This window comes from Rhinopithecus roxellana, chromosome 13 (assembly GCF_007565055.1).
Source record: "Rhinopithecus roxellana isolate Shanxi Qingling chromosome 13, ASM756505v1, whole genome shotgun sequence".
Taxonomy (NCBI): Eukaryota; Metazoa; Chordata; class Mammalia; order Primates; family Cercopithecidae; genus Rhinopithecus; species Rhinopithecus roxellana.
Genome location: NC_044561.1, coordinates 64327963 through 64349705, shown reverse-complemented (window position 1 = coordinate 64349705; position 21743 = coordinate 64327963). Strand labels below are relative to the sequence as shown.

The 21743-nt window shown below is 35.1% G+C and overlaps 1 protein-coding gene across 6 annotated transcripts in view; it reads right to left on the bottom strand.

Moving 5' to 3' along the window:
* The window catches only part of NCAM2 (neural cell adhesion molecule 2), a 570822-nt gene that overhangs the window by 330791 nt on the left and 218288 nt on the right, over positions 1–21743 (bottom strand). Inside the window, exon 2 of one of the 6 annotated variants that reach the window (XM_030915245.1) lies at positions 16505–16654. The exons of the other annotated variants lie outside the window; for them this stretch is intronic. Within the exon in view, the coding sequence (XP_030771105.1) occupies positions 16505–16654 (150 nt within the window). The remainder of the gene's footprint in view (positions 1–16504; positions 16655–21743) is intronic. 6 annotated transcript variants of the gene reach the window in all.

The following is a 21743-nucleotide window of genomic DNA, read 5'->3' as shown; positions in this document are numbered from 1 at the left end:
GTCTGTATTCTATGCATCTTAACTGATATATTCCAAAAACATGTGATTTTACCAACAGTTATACAGGTATATTAAATTTGCACTTCCAAACTGGACATATTTTATAAAAAATTATAAATGGCACAAATTTTTTGCATTCTAGTTAATGAGCCTACTTCCAACAGTATTATACTATTAAAAAGTTTACTAGAATACATTAAAAAATAGAATTGATTTTAATTGTATTACCATAGAAGTTCCATTACTTAAGAGAATGGGAGTGTTGAATTATGTATGCATACCTTGGAGGGATGGATTTATTACTCCATTGGCTTCCTAAAGACTTCATCCCTCTCTCTCCAAACATATATGTGTGTATGTGTGTGTGTGTGTATACACACATATATATGAGATTTTCATGAAAAATTAAGATAACTACTCACTTCATCTTGTGAGGCTCTTAATCACTTCAGAATATAGTAACTGTATTATAAATTGTTCACACTGAATGAAGTCATTCATATAAATATATATGAATACAATCATATGCTTAATTTTATGTATCCATTTGGCTAGGCTATGGTATCAATTGTTTAATCAAAAGCAAGTCTAAATGTTGCTGTGAAGATATGCCATTTGCATATGTTATTAACATTTACATTCAACCTTAAGTAAAGGAAATTACTCTCAATAATGTGAGTGGGAGCTATCCAATCAATTGAAGGTCTTAAGAGCAAAACTGAGGTTTCTCACAAAAGAAATACTTCTCTTTCAAGACTGTAACATGAAAACCTTGTCTGAGTTTCCAACTGACAGACAACCGTACAGATTTCACAACTGCCAGCTCTCACAGCCACATGAGTTAATTCCTTCATATATTTTAATATGTAGAAGTATATAAAATAAATTATTATATAAATAAATATATCTTATATATTATATAAATATGTTATTTATATTTTATATTTATATATTTTTCTTTATATATTTATTATTTTACATATTATATATTATATATAAAAAGGAATTAACTCATGTGACTGTGAGACCTGGTACATATATTCATATATATATATGCATATTTATATATGTGTATCTATCTATACACACACACACACACACATAGATATATATCCTTAATATAAATTCCTTAAAATTTATCTGTGTGTGTGTGTGTGTGGTGTGTGTGTGTGTGTGTGTGTATGTATGGGTGTATACATGTATATATAAGTCTCTATGTATGTAAGTGTGTGTACACACACACTTGCTATTGGTTCTGTTTCTCTGGAGAACCAGGATAAATGTGTGTGTGTGTGTTGTGTGTACTAGTCATATATTAGTCATATATCTATTAGCCATATATATCATATGTAGTACATATATATGTGTAGTATGTTTATATATGTGTGTGTATGTTTATGTATATGTGTGTGTGCATATATATACACATACACAGACACTCCCAGAATGTAATTTTGGTTTTTCATAAAAATATGAAAAATAAAATCTTCAAGATTTTATGGATTCATTATAAAAATTATTGTTTTTTTAAAAGGAATATTAAAAGTAATGACACATATAGATACTACTAATAAAAGCCAGAGTTCATGTGGATCAATAAAACAGTATGTTCCAAAGAAAGAGTCCAGAAAATGAATGAAAAATAGAATTCAAGAGTTTATAATGTTTTCGTTTAGATTTTCTCATACAGTGAAAGTGAACTGGCTCAGAGGGAAATCCCTTCCTATGTACCCTAAAAAGGGTAAAATAATTTGTCCAGCTCACTAGATAAAATACAGTTTTGAAAGCTTTATATTCCCCCATTCTCTATAATATGAATAAAGTTAAAGATGTAGAAGAAATCAAAAGGCAGATGAAGAAAAGAATGGAAAAACAAATAGTTACTGTGTAAATAATCACAGATTGCCATATTCCTCTCACGCACATGAAGCTACGAACAATTTCCAAAATAAAGGAGGTTACACGTTTCTACTTTTCCTTAACCAGTACTTACAAATCTATTTTTCAATTATTATTTTTGGAAGGAGGATTTCTTCTACAAGAATTTCTTTCAGAGTACTGATGTGTACCATGCTTCCTTATGTAGTGAAACTCTAATGACCATGAACAATGAAATAAATAATGACATTATCATTTTCAGAGCTCACCTATTACTTCAGAAATAAGAAGAAGATAATTTCTATAGGGAATGCTCTGGAGACGTATTTGTTAGCTGATTTGGTTTACCCGACGTAAAACTATTCACTAAAGTAGCAGGAGGATGACTTGAGCATCCAGCACATTGAAGTGTGTTAAAAGGAAAAGTAAAATAACAGCAGAAGAAAGAGGTGCTCTGTGAGTTGACAAAATAGACGAGTATATGCCTTTCCAGACCAGTCCTGGATAGAAATCTCAGACAAGCCATAAGTGTGAGCCACATATATAATTTTAAAATTTCTAGTAGCCACATGAACAAAATAAAAATAAATAAGAGAAATTAAACAAAGTATTTTATTTAACCAAGTATATACAACTTATTAGTATGTCAATAGATGATCAAAATTAAAATGAGATATTTCACATTCATTTTTCACATTAATCTTCAAAATTTGGTGCACTTTTGCATTTATAGAACATCTCAATTCAAACTCTGAAAACATCCAGTGTTCCATGCTAACATTTGGCTAGTGGTTACTGTATTAGGCAGTGACGTTACAGACCAACGAACCTCAACCCTGAGTTGACCGACTAACAGAATCATCTGGAGAGCTTTTAAAAACAAACAATCAAAAATAATGCTTTAGGTCTACCACGAGGGATTCTGCTTTAGGGTCTGGAATGAGACTTAAATCCTGCTTTTTATGCAGTTATTTTCTTCCAACTTTTATTTTAGGTTCAGGGGTGCATGTGCATGATTGTTACATGATTAAATTGCGTGTCACCAGGATTTGGGGTACAGATTCTGGCAAGGTTTCAGACAAAAGGGAACACTTACATACTGCTGGTGGGAATGTAAATTAGTTCAACCAAGTGGAGAACAGTTTGGAGAATTCTCAAAGAACTTAAACCAGAACTACCACTCGACTCAGCAATCCTATTAATGGGTACAGAACCAAAGGAATATAAATCGTTCTATCATTAAATACTGCTTTTTAAAAGCCCCTTTATGATTGAAAATAGTGAAAATCTTGGGTTGAGACTCAAGCAAAATCATGTGAATTACCTGGAAGAAGGATGAGTGACGGAGAGCATAAACTGAGTGGTGTGCACTGCTTTATTTAAATCATCTCTTGAAATTACCATGAAATTATTTCTTAAACCACCATCTAACTGTACCTCTCCTTGGGGATAATGACTATGTGTAATGACTGAATTTTGAATTTCAAAAGGAAGTGATGATCTTTGCACTAAGTCAGACTATCAGACAGATTCATTTGGTTTTGTAATTGGTATTGAATACTGGAGAACTCATAAAATTAAAAAGATACAACACAGAAGAAATTTTCATGTCTCAGTACATTTTTCTAGAGACTAACCACTAATTTTCAAGAGGTTTGCTTTGTAAACAAGACAGGAAAGTACCCAAGCATTTTTTCATAGTACTGTGGGTACTTTGAGGAACAATGTTTTGGAGATTATTACAAGCAAATCTAATCCTGATAATGTTACTTAAGTTCTCAATTATTATTTCCTCAATATGGAAGTTAGAAATTTAGAGTCTCTAGTTTACATAATAATTTTCCAAGAATGAGTCTTTGTTAATATATATAACATATATATTTGATATATAGTTATATATATAATGTAATTTTAATAAGTGGTTAATAAAATTATATATACATATATTATTAACCACTTCTTAACATATATAGAGATACGTCTGTAACAATCGGTTGGCGCGTTAAAGGCACAGGCATATGTCAGAGACATTGCAGGTTAGGTTTTAGACCTCGGCAATAAAGTATGTATCACAAAACTGTGAGTCACACAAATTTTTGGTTTCCCCATTCAAATAAAAGTTATGTTGATACCATATATTAATCTATTAAGTGGACAATAGCATTTTGTCTAAAGTAAAAGGGTACGTACTTTAATTAAAACATACTTTGTTGTTACAAAATGCTAACAATCATTAAACCTCAATAAGTCATATTTTTTTACTGGTGGAGGGTTTTGCTTCAACGTTCATGGCTGCTGACTGATCAGGCAGTGGTTACTGAAGATTGAGGTGGTTGTGCCAATTTATTAAAATAAGACAACAGTAAAGATTGGTGCATCCATTGACTCTTTGTTTCACAAAAAAATTCTCTGTAGGATTCAATGTTTTTTTATATCATTTTATCCACAGTAGAACTTCTTTGAAAATGAGAGTCAGTCCTCTCAAAACTTGCTGCTGTTTTATCAACTGTAAGTAATATTCTAAATCCTTTGCTACATTTCAACAACGTTCATAGTGTCTTGACCAGGTGTAGATTCCATCTGAAGAAACAACTTTCTTTGCTCATCCATAGGAAGAAACTCCTTGTTTGTTAAAGTTTTGTCATAAGATTGCAGCAATTTAGTCAAATCTTCATGCTCCACTTTTACTCTAGTTCTCTCTTTATTTCCACCACATCTGAAGTTACATTCTGACTGACATTTGGAACCGCTCAAGTCAACCATGAAGGGTGGAACCAACTTATTCCAAACTCCTGTTACTGTTGACATTTTGACTTCTTCCCATTAATTACAAATATTCTTAATGGCATGCAGAGTGGTGAATCCTTTCCAGAAAGTTTTTAATTTACTTTGCCCAGATCCATCAGAGGAATTATTAGCTATAGCCTTATGAAATGTATTGCTTTAAAAATACTTGAAAGTTAAGATTACTGCTTGATCCATGAACTGTAGAATGCATGTTGTGTTAGCAGGCATGAAAACATTTATCTCCTTGTACATCTACATCAGAACTCTTGGGTGACAAGATTCACTGTCAATTAATAATCAGTAATATTCGAAAGGAATCTTTTTTCTTGTGTAGTAGGTCTCAACTGTAGGCTTAAAATATTCAGTACATCATGCTATAAAGCTATGTGCTGTCATCCAGGTTTTGTTGGTCCATTTACATGCACAGGCAGAGGAGATTTAGCATAATTCTTAAGGGCATTAGACTTTCAAAATAGTAAATAAGCACTGGACTCAAATTAGTCACCAGCTGCATTAGCCACCTCCTGCCCCACACCAAGAGAGACATCTGTACTTTGAAGCTTTGAAACCAGGCATTAACTTCTCTGTGGCTATGAAAGTCACATAGATGGTATCTCCTTCCAATAGAATGTTATTTCACCTACACTGAGAATGTGTTGTCTACTGTAGCCATCTTCATCAATATCTGGATCTTATCTGGATCTACTGGATAACTTGCTGCAGCTTCTCCATCACTACTTCCAATTTCACCTAACACTTTTATGAAGATGGCTTCTTTTTTGAAATTTCATGTGCCAACCTCTGCTAATTTCAAACTTTTTCTTCTCTAGCTCCCACAGCCTTTGCAGAATTGAATAATATTAGGCTATTGCTCTGGATTAGGCAATAGTTTAAAGGAATATTACCACTGGTTTGATCTTCTAGCTAGACTAATAAAACTTTCTCTGTGTTAGCAATAAAGCTGTCTTTCCTTCTTTTCACCTGTTTAATGGAGGAACACTTTTAATTTCCTCCAATAACGTGGCTTTTTGAAATGAGAGGATAGATTTCAGCCTATGTTTTCACATGACTTCCTGGAAAATTTGGTGAATCACTTCTATATTTTGTTTTAAATTGAGAGACCTGTTTAACTCTTTCCTTCACTTGAACACTTAGAGGCCATTGTAGGGGTGGTAATTGACTAAATTTCAATATTATTATGTGTTGGAGAATAGGGAGACCAGAGGAGAGGGAGAAAAACAAGGGAATGGCCAATGAATGAAGCAGTAGGAATGCACAACAGTTACTGAAGAATTCATCATCTCATATGAGTGCAGTTTGTGGTACCCCAAAACAATTACAATTTTATCTTCAAAGATCACTGATCACAGACCATCATAACAGATATATTAGTGAGAAAGTTTGCAATATTGTAAGAATTACTGAAACATGACACAGAGACACGAGGTGAGTACATGCTCCTGGAAAAATAACACTGACAGACTTACGCTAGGCAGGGTTGCCACAAAAGTTCAATTTGTAAAATATGAAATATCTGTCAAGAGCAATATTAGCAAGGTGTAATAAAGCAAGTTACACTTGTAGTGCCACCTGTGGCAATCTTATCAGCTCCGTATAGCAAAGTATGCTTTGTGCCCCAGCAGTTTATCAAACATGCAGAATCTAAGGCCCCACCCCAGTTTGAATCAGAATTTACATTCTAACATATTAAGAAGGTGACTCAGGGGCACATTAAATTATGAAATACATAATAGTATCATTTTGAAGAATTATTGGAATGTAAATAGATTTAGGAGGTAGAGTAGAATACATGAAAGTGATGAAATAAGATGAACAATAGTTCATTGAAGGGACTGAACTAAATACACTCACGAATTGCTTAATGATGGAGATACCTTCTGGAAAATGTGTCCTTAGGTAATTTTATCATTGTGTGCCATCATAGAATTTGCTTACACAGACCTAGATGCTATAGTATATTACAAACCTAGGCTATATAGTATAGACTATTTCCCCTAGACTAAACACTTTTATAGCATATTACTGTACTGAATACTATAGGTAATCATAACACAATTATAAGTATTTGTATCTTTAACATGGAACAGGTACAGTAAAACACACTACAAAAACTAAGAAAAAAGTGATACACCTGTATATGACATTTACCATGAATAGAACTTGCAGGACTAGAAGTTGCTGAGAGTGACTAAATGAATGAGTGGTGAGTGCACGTGAAGGCCTAGAACATTACTATACACTACTGTAGACTTTATATACACTGTATACTTAGGCTACACCAATTTATAAAAAATATTTTAATTTTTAATTATAAATTACTTTACTGTAACTTTTTTACTTTATGAAGATTTTTTTAACGTTTTGACTTTTGTAATAGCTTGAAACCCAAACACATTGTACAGCTGTACATAAATATTTTCTTTCTTCACAACCTTATTCCATAAGCTTTTTTCCTACTTTTAAAGTTCTTTAGGTTTAACTGTTTAATCCTTTTTGTTAAAAACTGTGATGCAAACACACACATTAGCCTAGGATCAGAATGATCAACATCACTGTCTTTTACCTCCACACCGTGTCCCAATAGAAGGTCTTCGAAGGCAGTAACAAGCATAGAGCTTTCATCTCCTATGGTAACGGCCGTCTGAAATATTTCCTGAAAGACCAGCATGAGGCTGTTTTACAGTTAACTTTTTTTAACAAGTAGAAAAGGTACACTCCAAAATAATGACAAAATTATAGTGTAGTAAATATCAAAACCTATAACAAAGACACTAATCATCATTATCAAGTACTATGCAGTATACATAAAGGTATGTGCTATGCTTTTACTGACTGGCAACACAGTAGCTTTGTTTACATCATCATCATCATCACAAACACATGAATAATGTGCTTTCACTATGATGTAATAAAGTCTACAATGTCACTAGGTGATAGGAAAATTTCATTCCATTATAGTTTTATGAGATTACCATCATATACGCAGCCCATGGTTGACTAAAACATTCTCATGTGACTGTAAATGTTTTAAATTGAGTAGAAATAATGTAAGGTCTACTTTAGCCAATTGACTTTTCTATTAGTTTTCTATTTGCTGCTGAAGCAAATTATCACAACCTTGGTGGCTTTCAAGTCCAGGGGTGTCTAAGCTTTTGGCTTCCCTGAGCCACATCAGAAGAATTGTCTTGGGCCACACATAAAATACACTAACACTAATAATAGCTGATGAGTTAAAAAAAAAAAAAAATTGCAAAGAAAAAAATCTTATAACATTTTAAGAAAGTGTATGAATTTGTGTTGGGCTGCATTCAAAGCCATCCTGGGCTGCATGTGGCCCGTGGGCCACGGGTTGGGCAAGCTTGGTAAATAACACGAATCTGTAATTTGTATTTGACATATGCCAGAAGTCTAACACAAGTCTTACCGGGGTAAAATGTTTATTTATTTATTTGCTTATTTATTTGCTTATTTTATTTTTTATTTTGTTTATTTATTTATTTTTTTTTTGAGACAGAGTTTCACCCTCATCACCCAGGCTGGAGTGCAATGGTGCGATCTCAGCTCACTGCAACCTCTGCCTCCCGAGTTGAAGTGACTCTCCTGCCTCGGCCTCTCAAGTAGCTGGGGTTACAGGTATGTGCCACCATGCCCAGCTAATTTTGTATTTTTAGTAGAAACAGGGTTCCACCATGTTGGCCAGGCTGGACTTGAACACCTGAGCTCAGGTGATCTGCCCGCCTCGGTCTCCCGAAGTGCTGGGATTACAGGCAAGAGCCACTGTGCCCCACTTATTGGGTTAAAGTTAAAGTGCCAGCAGGGTTGTAATCCTTTCTGAAGGTTCTAGGGGAGATTTCACTTCCCTGCCTTTTCCAGGTTATAGAGGCCTCTTTCCAGTCTTCAAAGCCAGTAAAGTTGCACATCTCTGCCTTTCTTCCATAGTTATATCTCACTCAAACTATTTTAAGGACTCCTGGGATTACATTGGACCCATCTACTTTTTATTATATAATAATCTTTCTATTTTAAGACCAGCCAATTAACAATTCTAATTCCACTGGCAACCTTAATTATTTTTTGACATATAATCACCCGTTCCAGACACATGGACATCTTTGGGGCCATTATTCTGCCTACCACAACTTTAACTATCCAGTTTGTGGCCCTCCGTATTGAACACCAAGAGAGCTTTCTGAGAGTACACTTGGTCACAAATCTCTAAAGTGAGAACTAATTCTCTTATCATTTCTTTTTCGATATATGCTAGATGGAATCTGGTAACTTAACTTTATTAGGCACTGGACTCTTTGAACAGCTCTTGGTTCAGCTTATAGGCCATGCTCACAAGTCCTAAGACTTACCTAATAGAATATCCTACACGCATTTGTGCAAAGTGTTCTCTATTTTTGCCATAATAAATGACCACACACTTAACAGCTTAAACAACACCCATTAACTATTTCACAGTTTCTGTGAGTCAGAAGTATGGGCACAATATGGAACAGCTAGCCCTGTGCACAGTGCCAAAATCAAGGTGCTGGCAGGAACGCATTCCATTCTGGAGATTCTATGGCTGTTTATAGAATTTGGTTCTACGTGGTTGTGGGGCCGAGGTTTCCATTTTCTTCCCAGCATTCAGCCTGTGGTTCCTGTCATCTTCCTAAAGCCACCTCCATCCCCTGTTTTTGGTACCGTTTTCAATGCTAGCAGATGTGGTGGCGCCTTTCTCTTACTTTGACTCCCTCCACCCTCCCCTTCTTCATCAACTCACCTCTACCATTATTTTTTGAGGCATTTATCCGACTCATCCATTAGCTCCCTCTGCTGCTTGTAAACACTGATGTGACGACACTGGACCCGCCTGGATAATCCAGGATAATCTCCCTAGTTTAAAATCAATTACTGAGTTAATTAATTCTACCTTTAAAGTCCCTTCCTAGCAGTACCTAGATGCGTGTTTGATTGAATAACCGAAGTATGAGAATCTTGAGAAACCACTTTCAGAATTCACCCGACTACATGTAGAAACTATTTTTTTAAGATTTTTTTTCATTTCCATAGCACCTTTCAAACTTTCGCTTATGCAAGAGCCATAATTAAGTAAATCTGAGAAATAAAAACGTATACCCAAATATTAGTCAGGTACCAGTAACACATACCCAGCTAGGAATCTTTATTCTATGTTTCTAGGCCAGATGAACTGTCTTGTACACTCTTGTTTTTGGACTTTGTGTTCTAGGATTTGTGCACAGGCTTAGACCACTATATGTAATTTACCGACGTATTGATTTTCTGTAAGTGTTGCTTATACTGAGCAATCGCAAAGACCTGGTGGTATGGTGTGTTATGATTGTGGTCAAATATCAGATATATTGTTTACTTCTTTCCTTCTTGTCTGACTGTCTCACATACCATGACAGCAGAAACTGGAATTTCTACCCAGATAAAAACTCCCTGGCACCCTCAGCATTTCTCCTGTGCTATGTACACCCCTTCCACCTTCAGTCATTACATTGCTAGTCCTTCTAAGTTTAAAAAACAGCTTTGTTTCTTTGGGGAGTCTATGATTCTCAAAGATAATCACTTGCCCTGAGTTAACAGACAAAACTTCAACCAAGGTTTCCAAGTTACCGGCTCCAACCAGGAGACACTTGCTAAAGACCTTAGGATTATTTTTTTCTTTTAATTTGTGTCATGTAGCTCTGGCCTATTATCCAGGGTTTTCCTATGTGTACCTAAGGGAACGTGAAGCAAACTCTCTTCATATTTCTAGAGGAAAGAAATCCTCATTCAAATCCTCACCAAGCTCATGTATTGAAAGAACGTGTCTACCTATCCTTGAAGCCTCCTTATTCACCATAACCAAGACTGATGAGATATAATTGATAAGCTAGAGAGAAGGAACTGGGCGTGTGTGGTTCAGCCCCTGGCTAAGGACAGGACAATGCATTTGGCTGTGTTCCCTAATCTTACAGTAATGCTACTGGGGCAAGCTGTAGTTTTGTATGGAGAAGTTCAACTCAGATAGCAAGTATTAGAACACCAGATTGTGGCCACGTATCTAGGTCATGTCCTTCCAACCAGTTTCGGCAGTAATAAAGCTAAAGTTTTGTTCTCCATCTGTCCAACTCCATGTCTATTTCTCAGTTGGTTTGTAACTCACAGGGGAAGAAAAAAATGTGATTAATTATGATCCCTCAAAACACAGCAGTACCCTACATCTGCTCTAGTTTTTAATCGACCCTTCCCCCACATACTCCATTTATTCACTGTGATTTTTCTACTTCTTCTGTTTTTTGTTGCATTTTCTTTCCCAGATGTTAGAGACTCCTCATGCCAGATAATTAAGGGTCTGGGATTTTGACTATTTGATTTTCCTGTTGCCCAGAATAGTGCCTGGAACATAGTCAAAAGCCACTAGTTATTTATTGACTATCTCTGCCCAAATTACATGTCAAAAATTGCCTTGGGTACAGTAAAACTGAGACCCAAAGTCCTGATACATAGTCTCAGGGTTTTGAAAGAACAGGCCTAGCTTTCCTTGAAGCTCCTTAAACAGTGTCTATTTTAGTTATAAAAGAATATTTTATCAGCATTCAAATTCAGCTCATATTAAATTTTAGCTCTCTTCTTATCATACTATTTATATATTTTCCCATCCAAGTGGAAAGAGGCAGGAAAAGGAGTTAAACAATATTGTTTCTTTTCTGTTCATGAAAAGAATCTTCATCAAACATCTTACAACGTATACACATAAACACAGGCATGCATGCATGTACACACACACACGCTACTCTGTTTATTTTATTTTTATTTTTTTGAAACGGAATCTTTGCTCTGTTTCCTAGGCTGCAGTGCAGTGGCATGATCTCAGCTCACTGAAATCTTTGCCTCTCAGGATCAAGCGATTCTCCTATCTCAACCTACTAAGTAGCTGGGATTACAGGCCTGCACCACCACGCTCAGCTAATTTTGCTTTTGTTTTTGTTTTTGTTTTAAGTAGAGGTGAGGTTTCACCATGTTGGCCAGGCTGGTCTTGAACACCTGACCTCAAGAGATTTGCCCGCCTTGGCCTCCAAAGTGCTGGGATTACAGGCACACATATACTCTTGAAGAGACTGAAAACATGTATGAACTCTATTTATTAGAGCAACGTTTAAGAATTATTAGTTTACTAAACTTTCTGTGTTAAAAATGATCTTCATATATATTCTTCGAATACCTCAACAATGCTGCTCTCACATGAGTACATCTCTATGACTGTGTTCCATGCAGCATTGCCAAAATCATTGTATTCTGAAAGGTTCTGATGCAGTATGCTTTCCTCTTTGCATAATGATGAGCATACGCATACACAGATAATTTTATGCACATAACTTCGCTAGTCATGCAGCATCTGGGTCGGCTCCCAGTACTGCACCATATTTCCATTATCACAATTGTTTAAGTCTTTGATCATCACAAATAAAATGATCAGTAAAACTTCAGTACCAGCCATCAGAGGTACGGGCCTCTGAAGGTCAGACTTCAATATTTCATGTCCCTCAATGTATTCAAAAGACTTCTAAAATCAGCGTATTTCCAGGATTACATCACTCCACTTGCCAAGAGTTTCTTTTAGTACTACTTTAAGCTAAAATTAATTATATCAGAGTTTAAATCCTTGTAATAAGACAATCCTAATTTCCTTTTCATGTTTGTTGCATATTTGAGGCAGTAATTATTCTGTTTAACCATATATACACATACATATAGAATATATATAGAATATATATATACACATACACACACACACCATATATATATTCCCCCTGGTACCCAGAGCAGTGTCTAGCACATAGTCAAAACACACTAGTTATTTATTGACTACCTCTGCCCAAATTACATGTCAAATATATTTGAGGGTCTAAAACTTGATTGTAAGTGGTTCTTCCTTATAATGCCTTGTGCTGATAGCACATTCTGTATTTTCTCAAGAAACACCACTTAGGAGTTCCTAAAGACAATTACTTGGATTGGTAAGAAGAAATCAAGTTTCAAGGCATTGCAGCTAATTGGCCAATTATCCTGGCCCCCATATTACATATGTGACCCTACTCAAATTGAGTTTTCACTAAGCTTTGCAAACTATAGCAAGTGCTTCTCCGAAATGAGATATCATGGAAAGAATAATGGAGCTAGCTATTTAGAAATACTGACATTACTAAAGAATGCAGAAAATGGGTAATTACCATGCTTATTTCAACAATCTCAATCTATAAACATTTTTCATAAAATTCTTTACTTGGAAAGACTGTAATTCTCAAAAATTGGAAAGCTACACAAAAATAAGTGGAAAGCACAAAATACACCCACACAACACCATGAGCTCCACTTCCTACACATCTTTAGTATGACTGAAATTCATTCAGAGAAGCAAGGAAAATAAACATTTAGAATTTAGTTTTGTTATGTCTTACCAGGTTGAGCTTAAGGTAGAAGTTGGTGTTCAGGTACTGTCCTCCAAAATGAATCACAAAGGTTTCAAGGAAAAAATGTGTACTTTGTGTCAACCGTCAAAATGTGGTTGTCAAATATTCGGTTCTGTGGATCTGAGTTGATCAAAAGGTCTATGATCGGAAGGCCTGGAACGTCCTCCAATCACCCCTAAATACTATGTGTATGCTTACATCAGGCAGGTTTTATTTTATAAGAGATATCAAAGAGCAGATTATGTACTTCTTCATAAGTACTTGGAGTATAACTTGTTATTTTATGTTTTCAGTTGATGTCAAATCCATATGTTAATATAACATAATGGGCAGCCATGTTCGTATAAAACTTGAATACTAACAGAATGTTTTTCAAATAGTCTGAGTATTTGGAGAACTGTAGACAGAAGAACAGGATTCCTTTTAGGTGTAAAAGGCACATGGATGCTGTAATGTGACACATCTCTGAAGCATTATTCCTAATAGCATCTACTCAGTGCTTTTATCTTGAAAATTCTTGAAAAAGCATGCATTACTCAGAATTCGGGCAATGCAGTTTCCCAGTATATTGGTAAGAGATCACGAACTATATATCATATGTTAAATAACTTAACAGTATTATAATGCTATTCATAAATCTGTTTAATATTGGGAATCATCTTTCAAAAACTGTGTCTTTAGCTCTAAAATAATTTAAACTCTAGTTTAACCTTTAGTCAATGGTTGCCCCCTTAGAACTCAGTATGAACGTTAGAAGTTAAATATACCACCCATTTCATTCCCATTAGAAAAATGCTCATCTTTCTATTTGCTACAGCTGGTACAAACCAATCTAGCAAATCTAAATGTAATTTTAGGTCATCAATTAAAAAGTAAAAAAGAAGATGAGTCATCATTCCTTATAGATTAACAGGCAACTAAATATCATTAATTCATTTACACATTCACTCATCTGGGGGACAACTAGTTAGTGATCTATGTTTTAAAAGCACAGATAGGCTGGGCACAGTGGCTCACGCCTGTAATCCCAGCACTTTGGGAGGTCGAGGCGGGCGGATCACGAGGTCAGGAGATTGAGACCATCCTGGCTAACACAGTGAAACCCCGTCTCTACTAAAAATACAAAAAAAGTAGCCGGGCGTGGTGGCCTGTAGTCCCAGCTACTCGGGAGGCTGAGGCAGGAGAATGGCGGGAACCAGGGAGGCGGAGCTTGCAGGGAGCTGAGATCGCGCCACTGCACTCCAGCCTGGGCGACAGAGAGAGACTCCATCTCAAAAAAAAAAAAAAAAAAAAAAAAAAAAAAAAAAAAACCACACAGATAATTGCAGATTCACATACAAATATAAGTAATGTAGAGATACCTCATGTACATTTTGTCCAATTCCACCAGTGATAACATTTTGCAAAACTATAGTATCACAACCATGATATCTTCACTGATATGCCCACCTCTCTTAGTTAGCTTTCCCCAGGTTTACCTGTATTCATCTGTATGTGTGTATAGGTGTGTGTATTAATCTCTCTACAGTTTTATCATGTGTACATCTTTGCATGTCTACCACCACAGTCACAGGCATGACACCAAACACTTGCCAACATCACAAGGCTCTCTCTCATCTTGCCATTTTGTTCTCACACTCATTTCCTTCTCACTTGCCCCTCGGATGTCGCTAACCATTGACAACCAATAATCTTTTCTTCAACTCGTAAATTTTACTATTTCAAACATTTCAGATAAGTGGAATTGTACAACATACAACTTTTTTGAATTGGCTTTTTTCATTCCGCATAATTCCTTGAAAATTCATCCAAATTGTTGCAAGTTTAGTTTATTACTTTTTATTACTGATATTTGGTGATATGTATTTTCTACAATTTATTTAACCATTCACCTCTTGAAGGACATATGGGTTGATTCCAGTTTTTGGCTATTACAAATAAAGCCGCTATGGACATTTACATTGAGTTTTTGTGTGAGTGTATGCTATCATTTCTCTAGGACACACACCCAAGCATGAAATCATTGAGATATACAGGTATTTGTACATTTAGTTTTATAAGAAACTTCTAAACAGATTTCACAAGTGGCTGTACTATTTTACATTCCCATCACCAATGTACAATAGATCCAGATTTTCCAAATCTTTGCCAGTAGTTGAGGTAAAGAATTGGGAATCAGGGTTAACAGGACTTAACAAGTTCCTATCCTCAGGAGCGTATCGTCAAGCCAGGCCAGAAACTCTCCAGGCTGCAGTGGACAGTATATTTCTACTATAGGAGATAAGGAACAAGGGAAGTCAATATTCTGTGAGAGAAAAAAAGGACAGGGACATGTAAAAAGAAGCAATGACCACAGCACAGAGCAAAGTAACAGCACTTCAATGTTGGACCAAGCTGTTCTTTTGGAAAATGCATGCCCTGTTTTTTTGTTGTTGTTGTTTTTGTTGTTGTTGTTGCTGTTGTTTGCTTTGTTTTTCCTGAAGCATGTATTCCATATTTCAGTATACTTAGCCTAGTTATTTTCTGTAACTAAAAGTAATAATGAAATAATCCCCACCAACACATTAGGTGGTAAAAAGTGCAACTGCGGTTTATGGTACTGAAACTAAGGCTATTTCCAGAAACACATCGAACATGCTAAGGATTCTGGGGTCAGATTTGAATTGGACTAGAGTCCTGGCTCTTAGCATATGTAAGTCATCTATGGTTATGGTAAGGATTAAATAAAGTGTGTGTATAGATGAATTATCACAATTCCTGGTAAATACCACAGTATTTTGTTTCTCCTCATAAAAATAGTTTGCTGGAAGTCAGACATGCTTTTGTTAAGCAAGAAGTTTCTGTGCTTTTTAGAAGAAATGGCTCAAGAACTGCTAAGTTGGTATTCGGGGAGGAGATGGTGTTGACTTTGGAACTGAATTCTAATAAAGGTATAATTTTTAAAATAGTATTGATGTGTAGGTTTATTTAGTACTGAGTTTAAGATTGTTAAAATGTATTTAGCAATCTATGAAATAAACAGCTGGTGGAAACACTTGATAATACTAATCCATGTCTGTGTGTGTGTGTGTGTGTGTTTGGGGAGAGTATCAGTAAACTCCCGTACTTCTCCTATATGGAAGCTACCTTGGCATCCAGCCTAGTAGTTTCTTCCATTTCCCACCCTCCCAACTTCTCCCTCCTCTGCCTTACCCCACACCACTGGTAATATATCAAAGTATCCCTTTGAACTACAACACATTCTCCCTCTAGGGGAGTTCTAGTAAATAAGATGTGCTCCACCTCATTGCCTTTTAATGACATTTTGACATTCCTTATAGATTACAGGACTGGGCAACGGTCCAGCTGACCTGTCCTATAATAAGTCTCTGGTTGCCCTTCTTCAAGATAAAGTGCTTCATTGTATTTCCAGTCAACAAAGAGGCCCTGCCTGTTGTGATAATCAAGGTAAACTTGTCCTCCTGAATCAGATCTCACCATCATGGTACTCTTAAATAACTCTGAAAGAAGAAATTGTTCTTGAAGTCTCTTATACTCCTTAAGTTTTTAATTACTTGTACTTTATGAAGAATTCTTACAGTAAATATGTCATGGAGTGTGCTGGTGCTCTTAAATATCTCAGTATTTTGAAAATCATTAAATAAATTAGTTCATCAACTTATAGAATCTAGGTGATGCAAGTGTTTTTCGGTTATGAACCTCAAATGATCAGGTAGTTTAGAATTATTTCCATTTGTAACTAAACACTGCATTTTAACCTTTTCTGTTTTCAATCTATTGCCTAAGTTCAGTAAGTACAAAAGAGTCAATATTTAGCAATGGATACGGTCTTGCCAAATTAACCCATTTTTCTAATAAAATGTCTTAATGTAACTTGTATTTGGTTAGAGATAAGAGAAAACAATATATTGCACATTCAAGTTTGATCTATCCATGCACTTCCATTATTTCAGGGCATGAAAAGCAATTGTTTATTTTCTATGTCCTCCTCTAAGACACATTATGGAGTATGAGCTCTTGACTTCCACAATGGAAGGTTGGCCAGTCCTTCCAATTCCATACTAATCCTCAGATATGGCTAAGAAATTCTAAGTATGTGCTTTGGACAGGTTTTCCAGGATGTTTTAGTCCCAGTATCTTGCCATAATGCCATGTTGCTGTCTTTGGGGGTTGAGGGGAAAGCAATAATATGCCAAGTATCATTTTTGGGGAACATCGCAAGACTCGGCTAGTGTCTGCCACTGTTTCCTCTCCTCAGTTTTCTGAGGGACACTTCTCAGCCCTTGTATATTTTATCTTATGTGTAGAACACACATATTCTTTCAATTTTTTAACACAGAGCAGAATCAGAGTTTTTATAATAGCAGACTATAAAAGAATAGAATTTTATAACAGACAACCTTTGCAATAACCTAGACCTTTGTTGGTGGACCCATTTCCATGACTAGCTGCAAGTCTCCCTGTCCTTTTCCCACCCTGCCTCATGTGACCAGGACAAGCTCCCACCCATACCAGATGTCTCACTATACCTTAAAACCCAAGCTAGGTTGGGCATTGTGGCTCACACCTGTAATCCCATTACTTTGGGAGGCCAAGGAATTTGAGACTGGAAAACACAGCAAGACCCAGTCTTCATGAAAATAAATAAATAAAAATAAATTAACTGGGCATTTTGTGGTATATCTACATTCTGAGCTATATGGGAAGCTGAGACAGGAGGATTACTTGAGTACAGAAGTTCGGGGCTGTGGTGAGCTGTGATCCTGCCACTGCACTCCAGCCTGGGTGACAAAACAAGACTCATCTCATAAGTAAATAAATAAAACCCAAGCCAAATCCATTATCAACCCTAGAAATGGCAATAAATTCCTGACCCTAGCCTAGCGACCATTAGCATTTCATGTTCTCAAAGTTATCTCTTAATAGGATGCTGAGAGTGGGGAATGTCAAGGTGTCGATAAAGCAATCACATTAAAGTACAAAATCAATATATTTCACAGATTCAGAATTATTTTTACATGAAATCACAGCATACATGAGGCATCAATGTGCCAGTCCAGGTTAAAAAAATGATCCTGTTCAACCCCTGCCTATTAAGGATACAAATCTTATAGCCCAATGTCAACTAGGTTTACATTATTGAACATAGAACAAAGAAAAAGAAAAAATATTTATAACAGTAAGCAGATCATTTTAGGTTGAATCTAAAAACTTACTGAGTATTATATAAAATGATACAATGAGAAAAATTATATTGAGAGTTTTAATAATTAAATTGTAACTTATTTTTATATGGTTATTTTAGCCTATAAGCTAAGCAGATACAGGGAGAAAATGTCAAAGGTTTTTTTTTTTGTTTTGTTTTATTTTGTTTTCTTAAGGTCTCCTCTACAATAATCTCCACAAAAGTAGTTCCACCTTTCAAGTTTTCACGGTTTTAGAATCAGAATCTGATATCATCAAATAAACCGACTGAATAAAAGCTGAAACTTACAACCATGTATATTTTACCATAAAGAAGCTAAAATAAAAAGATGCTGTCTTTTACCCAAGGTCATCCTAACAGTGAAAACAAGAAATAAAATTATGACATTTAGTAGATGGCAGCCCACTCGGGCTCTAAATATTACAAAGTCTTCTAACTGGTATTAATATTACAACAGAGACATCAATTCCTCCCTCCCCTGCTGCCTAGTACAGATTGGATTTTATTAGTCTAAAGACATTTAAATGGTTTGAAGTGATAATTAAAACATACTTTTAATATATTCTATTTTATTCATTGTCAGTTGACTCAAGGTCATACATCATTGTCCATTGTTACATTCCACAATTTAAACATTTTTATTGTAATTTGTACCTTGGAAATATTTATAGCTTAGTATATTTTCAATATATTTTGGAAAAATCTTTCTAGCAACTGATTATAAATAACTTCAAAGGGGCTTATGATCTAACACAACATTTCAATTAAGTTGGTTACTCAAGTTCACAGACACAAAAATTTAATAATGTATTAAGCAGTTATTTAATAATTCATAGGCATAGTTTTGCTTATTTAAGTTGGAAGAATGACAGTCATACCTGTTTTACAGAACCCATTATAAAGCACAATTAGGTCAATGTTTCAGAGCTTCTGTTTAATTCTTCTTGACAAGGCATATGAAAAAGAAGAGACTAAAGCATCTGTATTGCCCTGATAATATGCAGTTTACATTCAACTATAATATTTAGTGTTTCAGCCAATTTTTAAGAATATGAGTTATACGATATTTTACTATTTGGGGAGGTGAGTGTCTTCCTGTATTTAAAGTTTTAGTTTTCTTTCCTCACATACTCTCAGTCTCCTATTGACTGGCCGGTCCTCATGCCATCCTGGAACAGGTATTTGGAATGGGTACCTGAATCAGTCTACATAACCCATAGCTTAAGTTTGTGCTTGCAGGTCAGAGATTTTTATAAGCTGTCAATAACTTTGCGTCCTGTTCCCAACAGTCAGGATCTTATTAAATTCTCTGTGGGAAAGCACACCTTACACCTTCGTTCGAGTAGTTTACACTCTTGTTTTGTTCTCTTGTGTGACAGGCACAGTCTTGATTCCTTGCTTGGCATGACAGATTCAAGCAGTGTCTTTAATTCCCATTGACTATTCAAGTTCCATCTCTCAACACCCACCCTAGTGGTAGATCACAGGATAATTGTGCAGATATACAGACCAATAAAAACATCCAAGATAGATAACATTCTGCTTCTTCCTAAGTGCCAAAAATTACCAATGTACACATTCTTTCCCACTCTTTAAATTACACCTCTAGTATGCTAAACCTTTTCCCAATTAATAAGACAAATTTTATTTCAACATAACAATATTCTGATTAATCTGTATTAAATGCTGTATGCATGCAAACAATTATGACTACATAATTGATAAGGTGTCTTGTACTGCACCTCCATTTTATTTTAACACTCAATAATAATCACAATGTCTATAGTTTAATTTTTTATTTTCTAAAATAAATGTGAAAATTCTTAAAGATGTGAATGGATGTGGTTTTGGCTTGTTGAGATACTGATAAATACCTTGTATAGTCTACAGAAAATGATATTGGCAATCTCTTCATCCATGTGCAAATTATTTGCTTATAAATTTAATAAAACATAATCTAATATCTATAATATTCTGATTTCACTGTAAATGTTATAGATACCAGACCAAGAAGTGCTTCATATTATTCCATTGGGTTCCTGTTGAATATATGTGTGCATTCATCCTTTAATTAATAAGGCTTACAAAAATAGTTACATTTTCTCCAATTTCTATACTAAAGAACTAAGGTACAAATTCAAGATATCCTACATTCCTAATTGTGATAAATTTGAAAAAGTTATAAAACATGTAATTTTATGTCGCAGAAGCATATAACAACACCTGTAACCTAAAGCCATTAAAAAAAATTCAGTTCCCTAGGCCTAGTTCTTAAAGCTTGTTTTGCCCCATGAATTTAATGTGGGTGGTGTTTCTGATGCTATTAAATGTTCAAATCCAGTAAGACTATGTGATATTTCAATATGCCAACGAATCTTTCTTCAAGGTCACAGCAGCATCATGGATTATAATTAGTTTAGAATAATTAGGTGAATCAACTATAATTAGGTGAATCCACTTTTATATCCTTCCATATACAACTAATTTAAATAAGTTTTTGAATGCTGTTTGAATAGTTAAGTGATAATAGAAGTTTTCAAGAGCTTTCACAACTTCATGTTGTAAAAAATCTGTCCTACACAAGGTGTAATAGTGAATTTATTATTACAAAATAAGAATTTATAACTTTGATATGAAATTTAATGTATTACAAATGAAAACAAAATGCAAGTTAACCATCATTCTATCACCCACACGCTACTCTGAATACTCTTCATTCATTTAACTAACATTTGCTAATTACCTATGATGTCCTAAAAAGCATAGTACGTATTTTAGAAGACATGAAATTGAATAAGTTGCTAAGAGTACTGTTACAAGCTGAATGTTTGGGTCCCCTTAAATGTCATATATTGACACCTAATCACCAATGTAATAGCTTCAGGAGTTGGACTTTTGGGAACTAATTAAGTTACGAGGGCAAAGCTTTCATGAATGGGATTAGAACCCTTATATGATAAGCCACAGAGAGCTACCTTGCCCATTCTACCATGTGAGTACACCGCTAAAAGCTGCCATTTGTGAAACAGGAGGCTCATCCTCACCAGATACCAAATCTGCTGACACCTTAATCTTGGACTTTTCAGCTTCCACAACTGTGTGAAATACATCCCTGCTGTTTATAGGCTACCTCAGTCTATGGTATTTTGTTATAGCTGCTGAATAGGGTAAGAAAATCACTCTTAACAGTTCTTAAAAGTTTAAAGTTGTTCTTAAAATATTCAAGATCCTGGATATTTCTTCTAAGTAGTCAAATATACAGATGTAAGTAATGTATAGTGTTAATTGCATTTCCTTGTTTTCCATTTCAAATGAAAACAAGTGTAGGCTTTATAATGTATCTCTAGTTATTAAAAATTATCTAAACTTAAGATAGAAGCCAC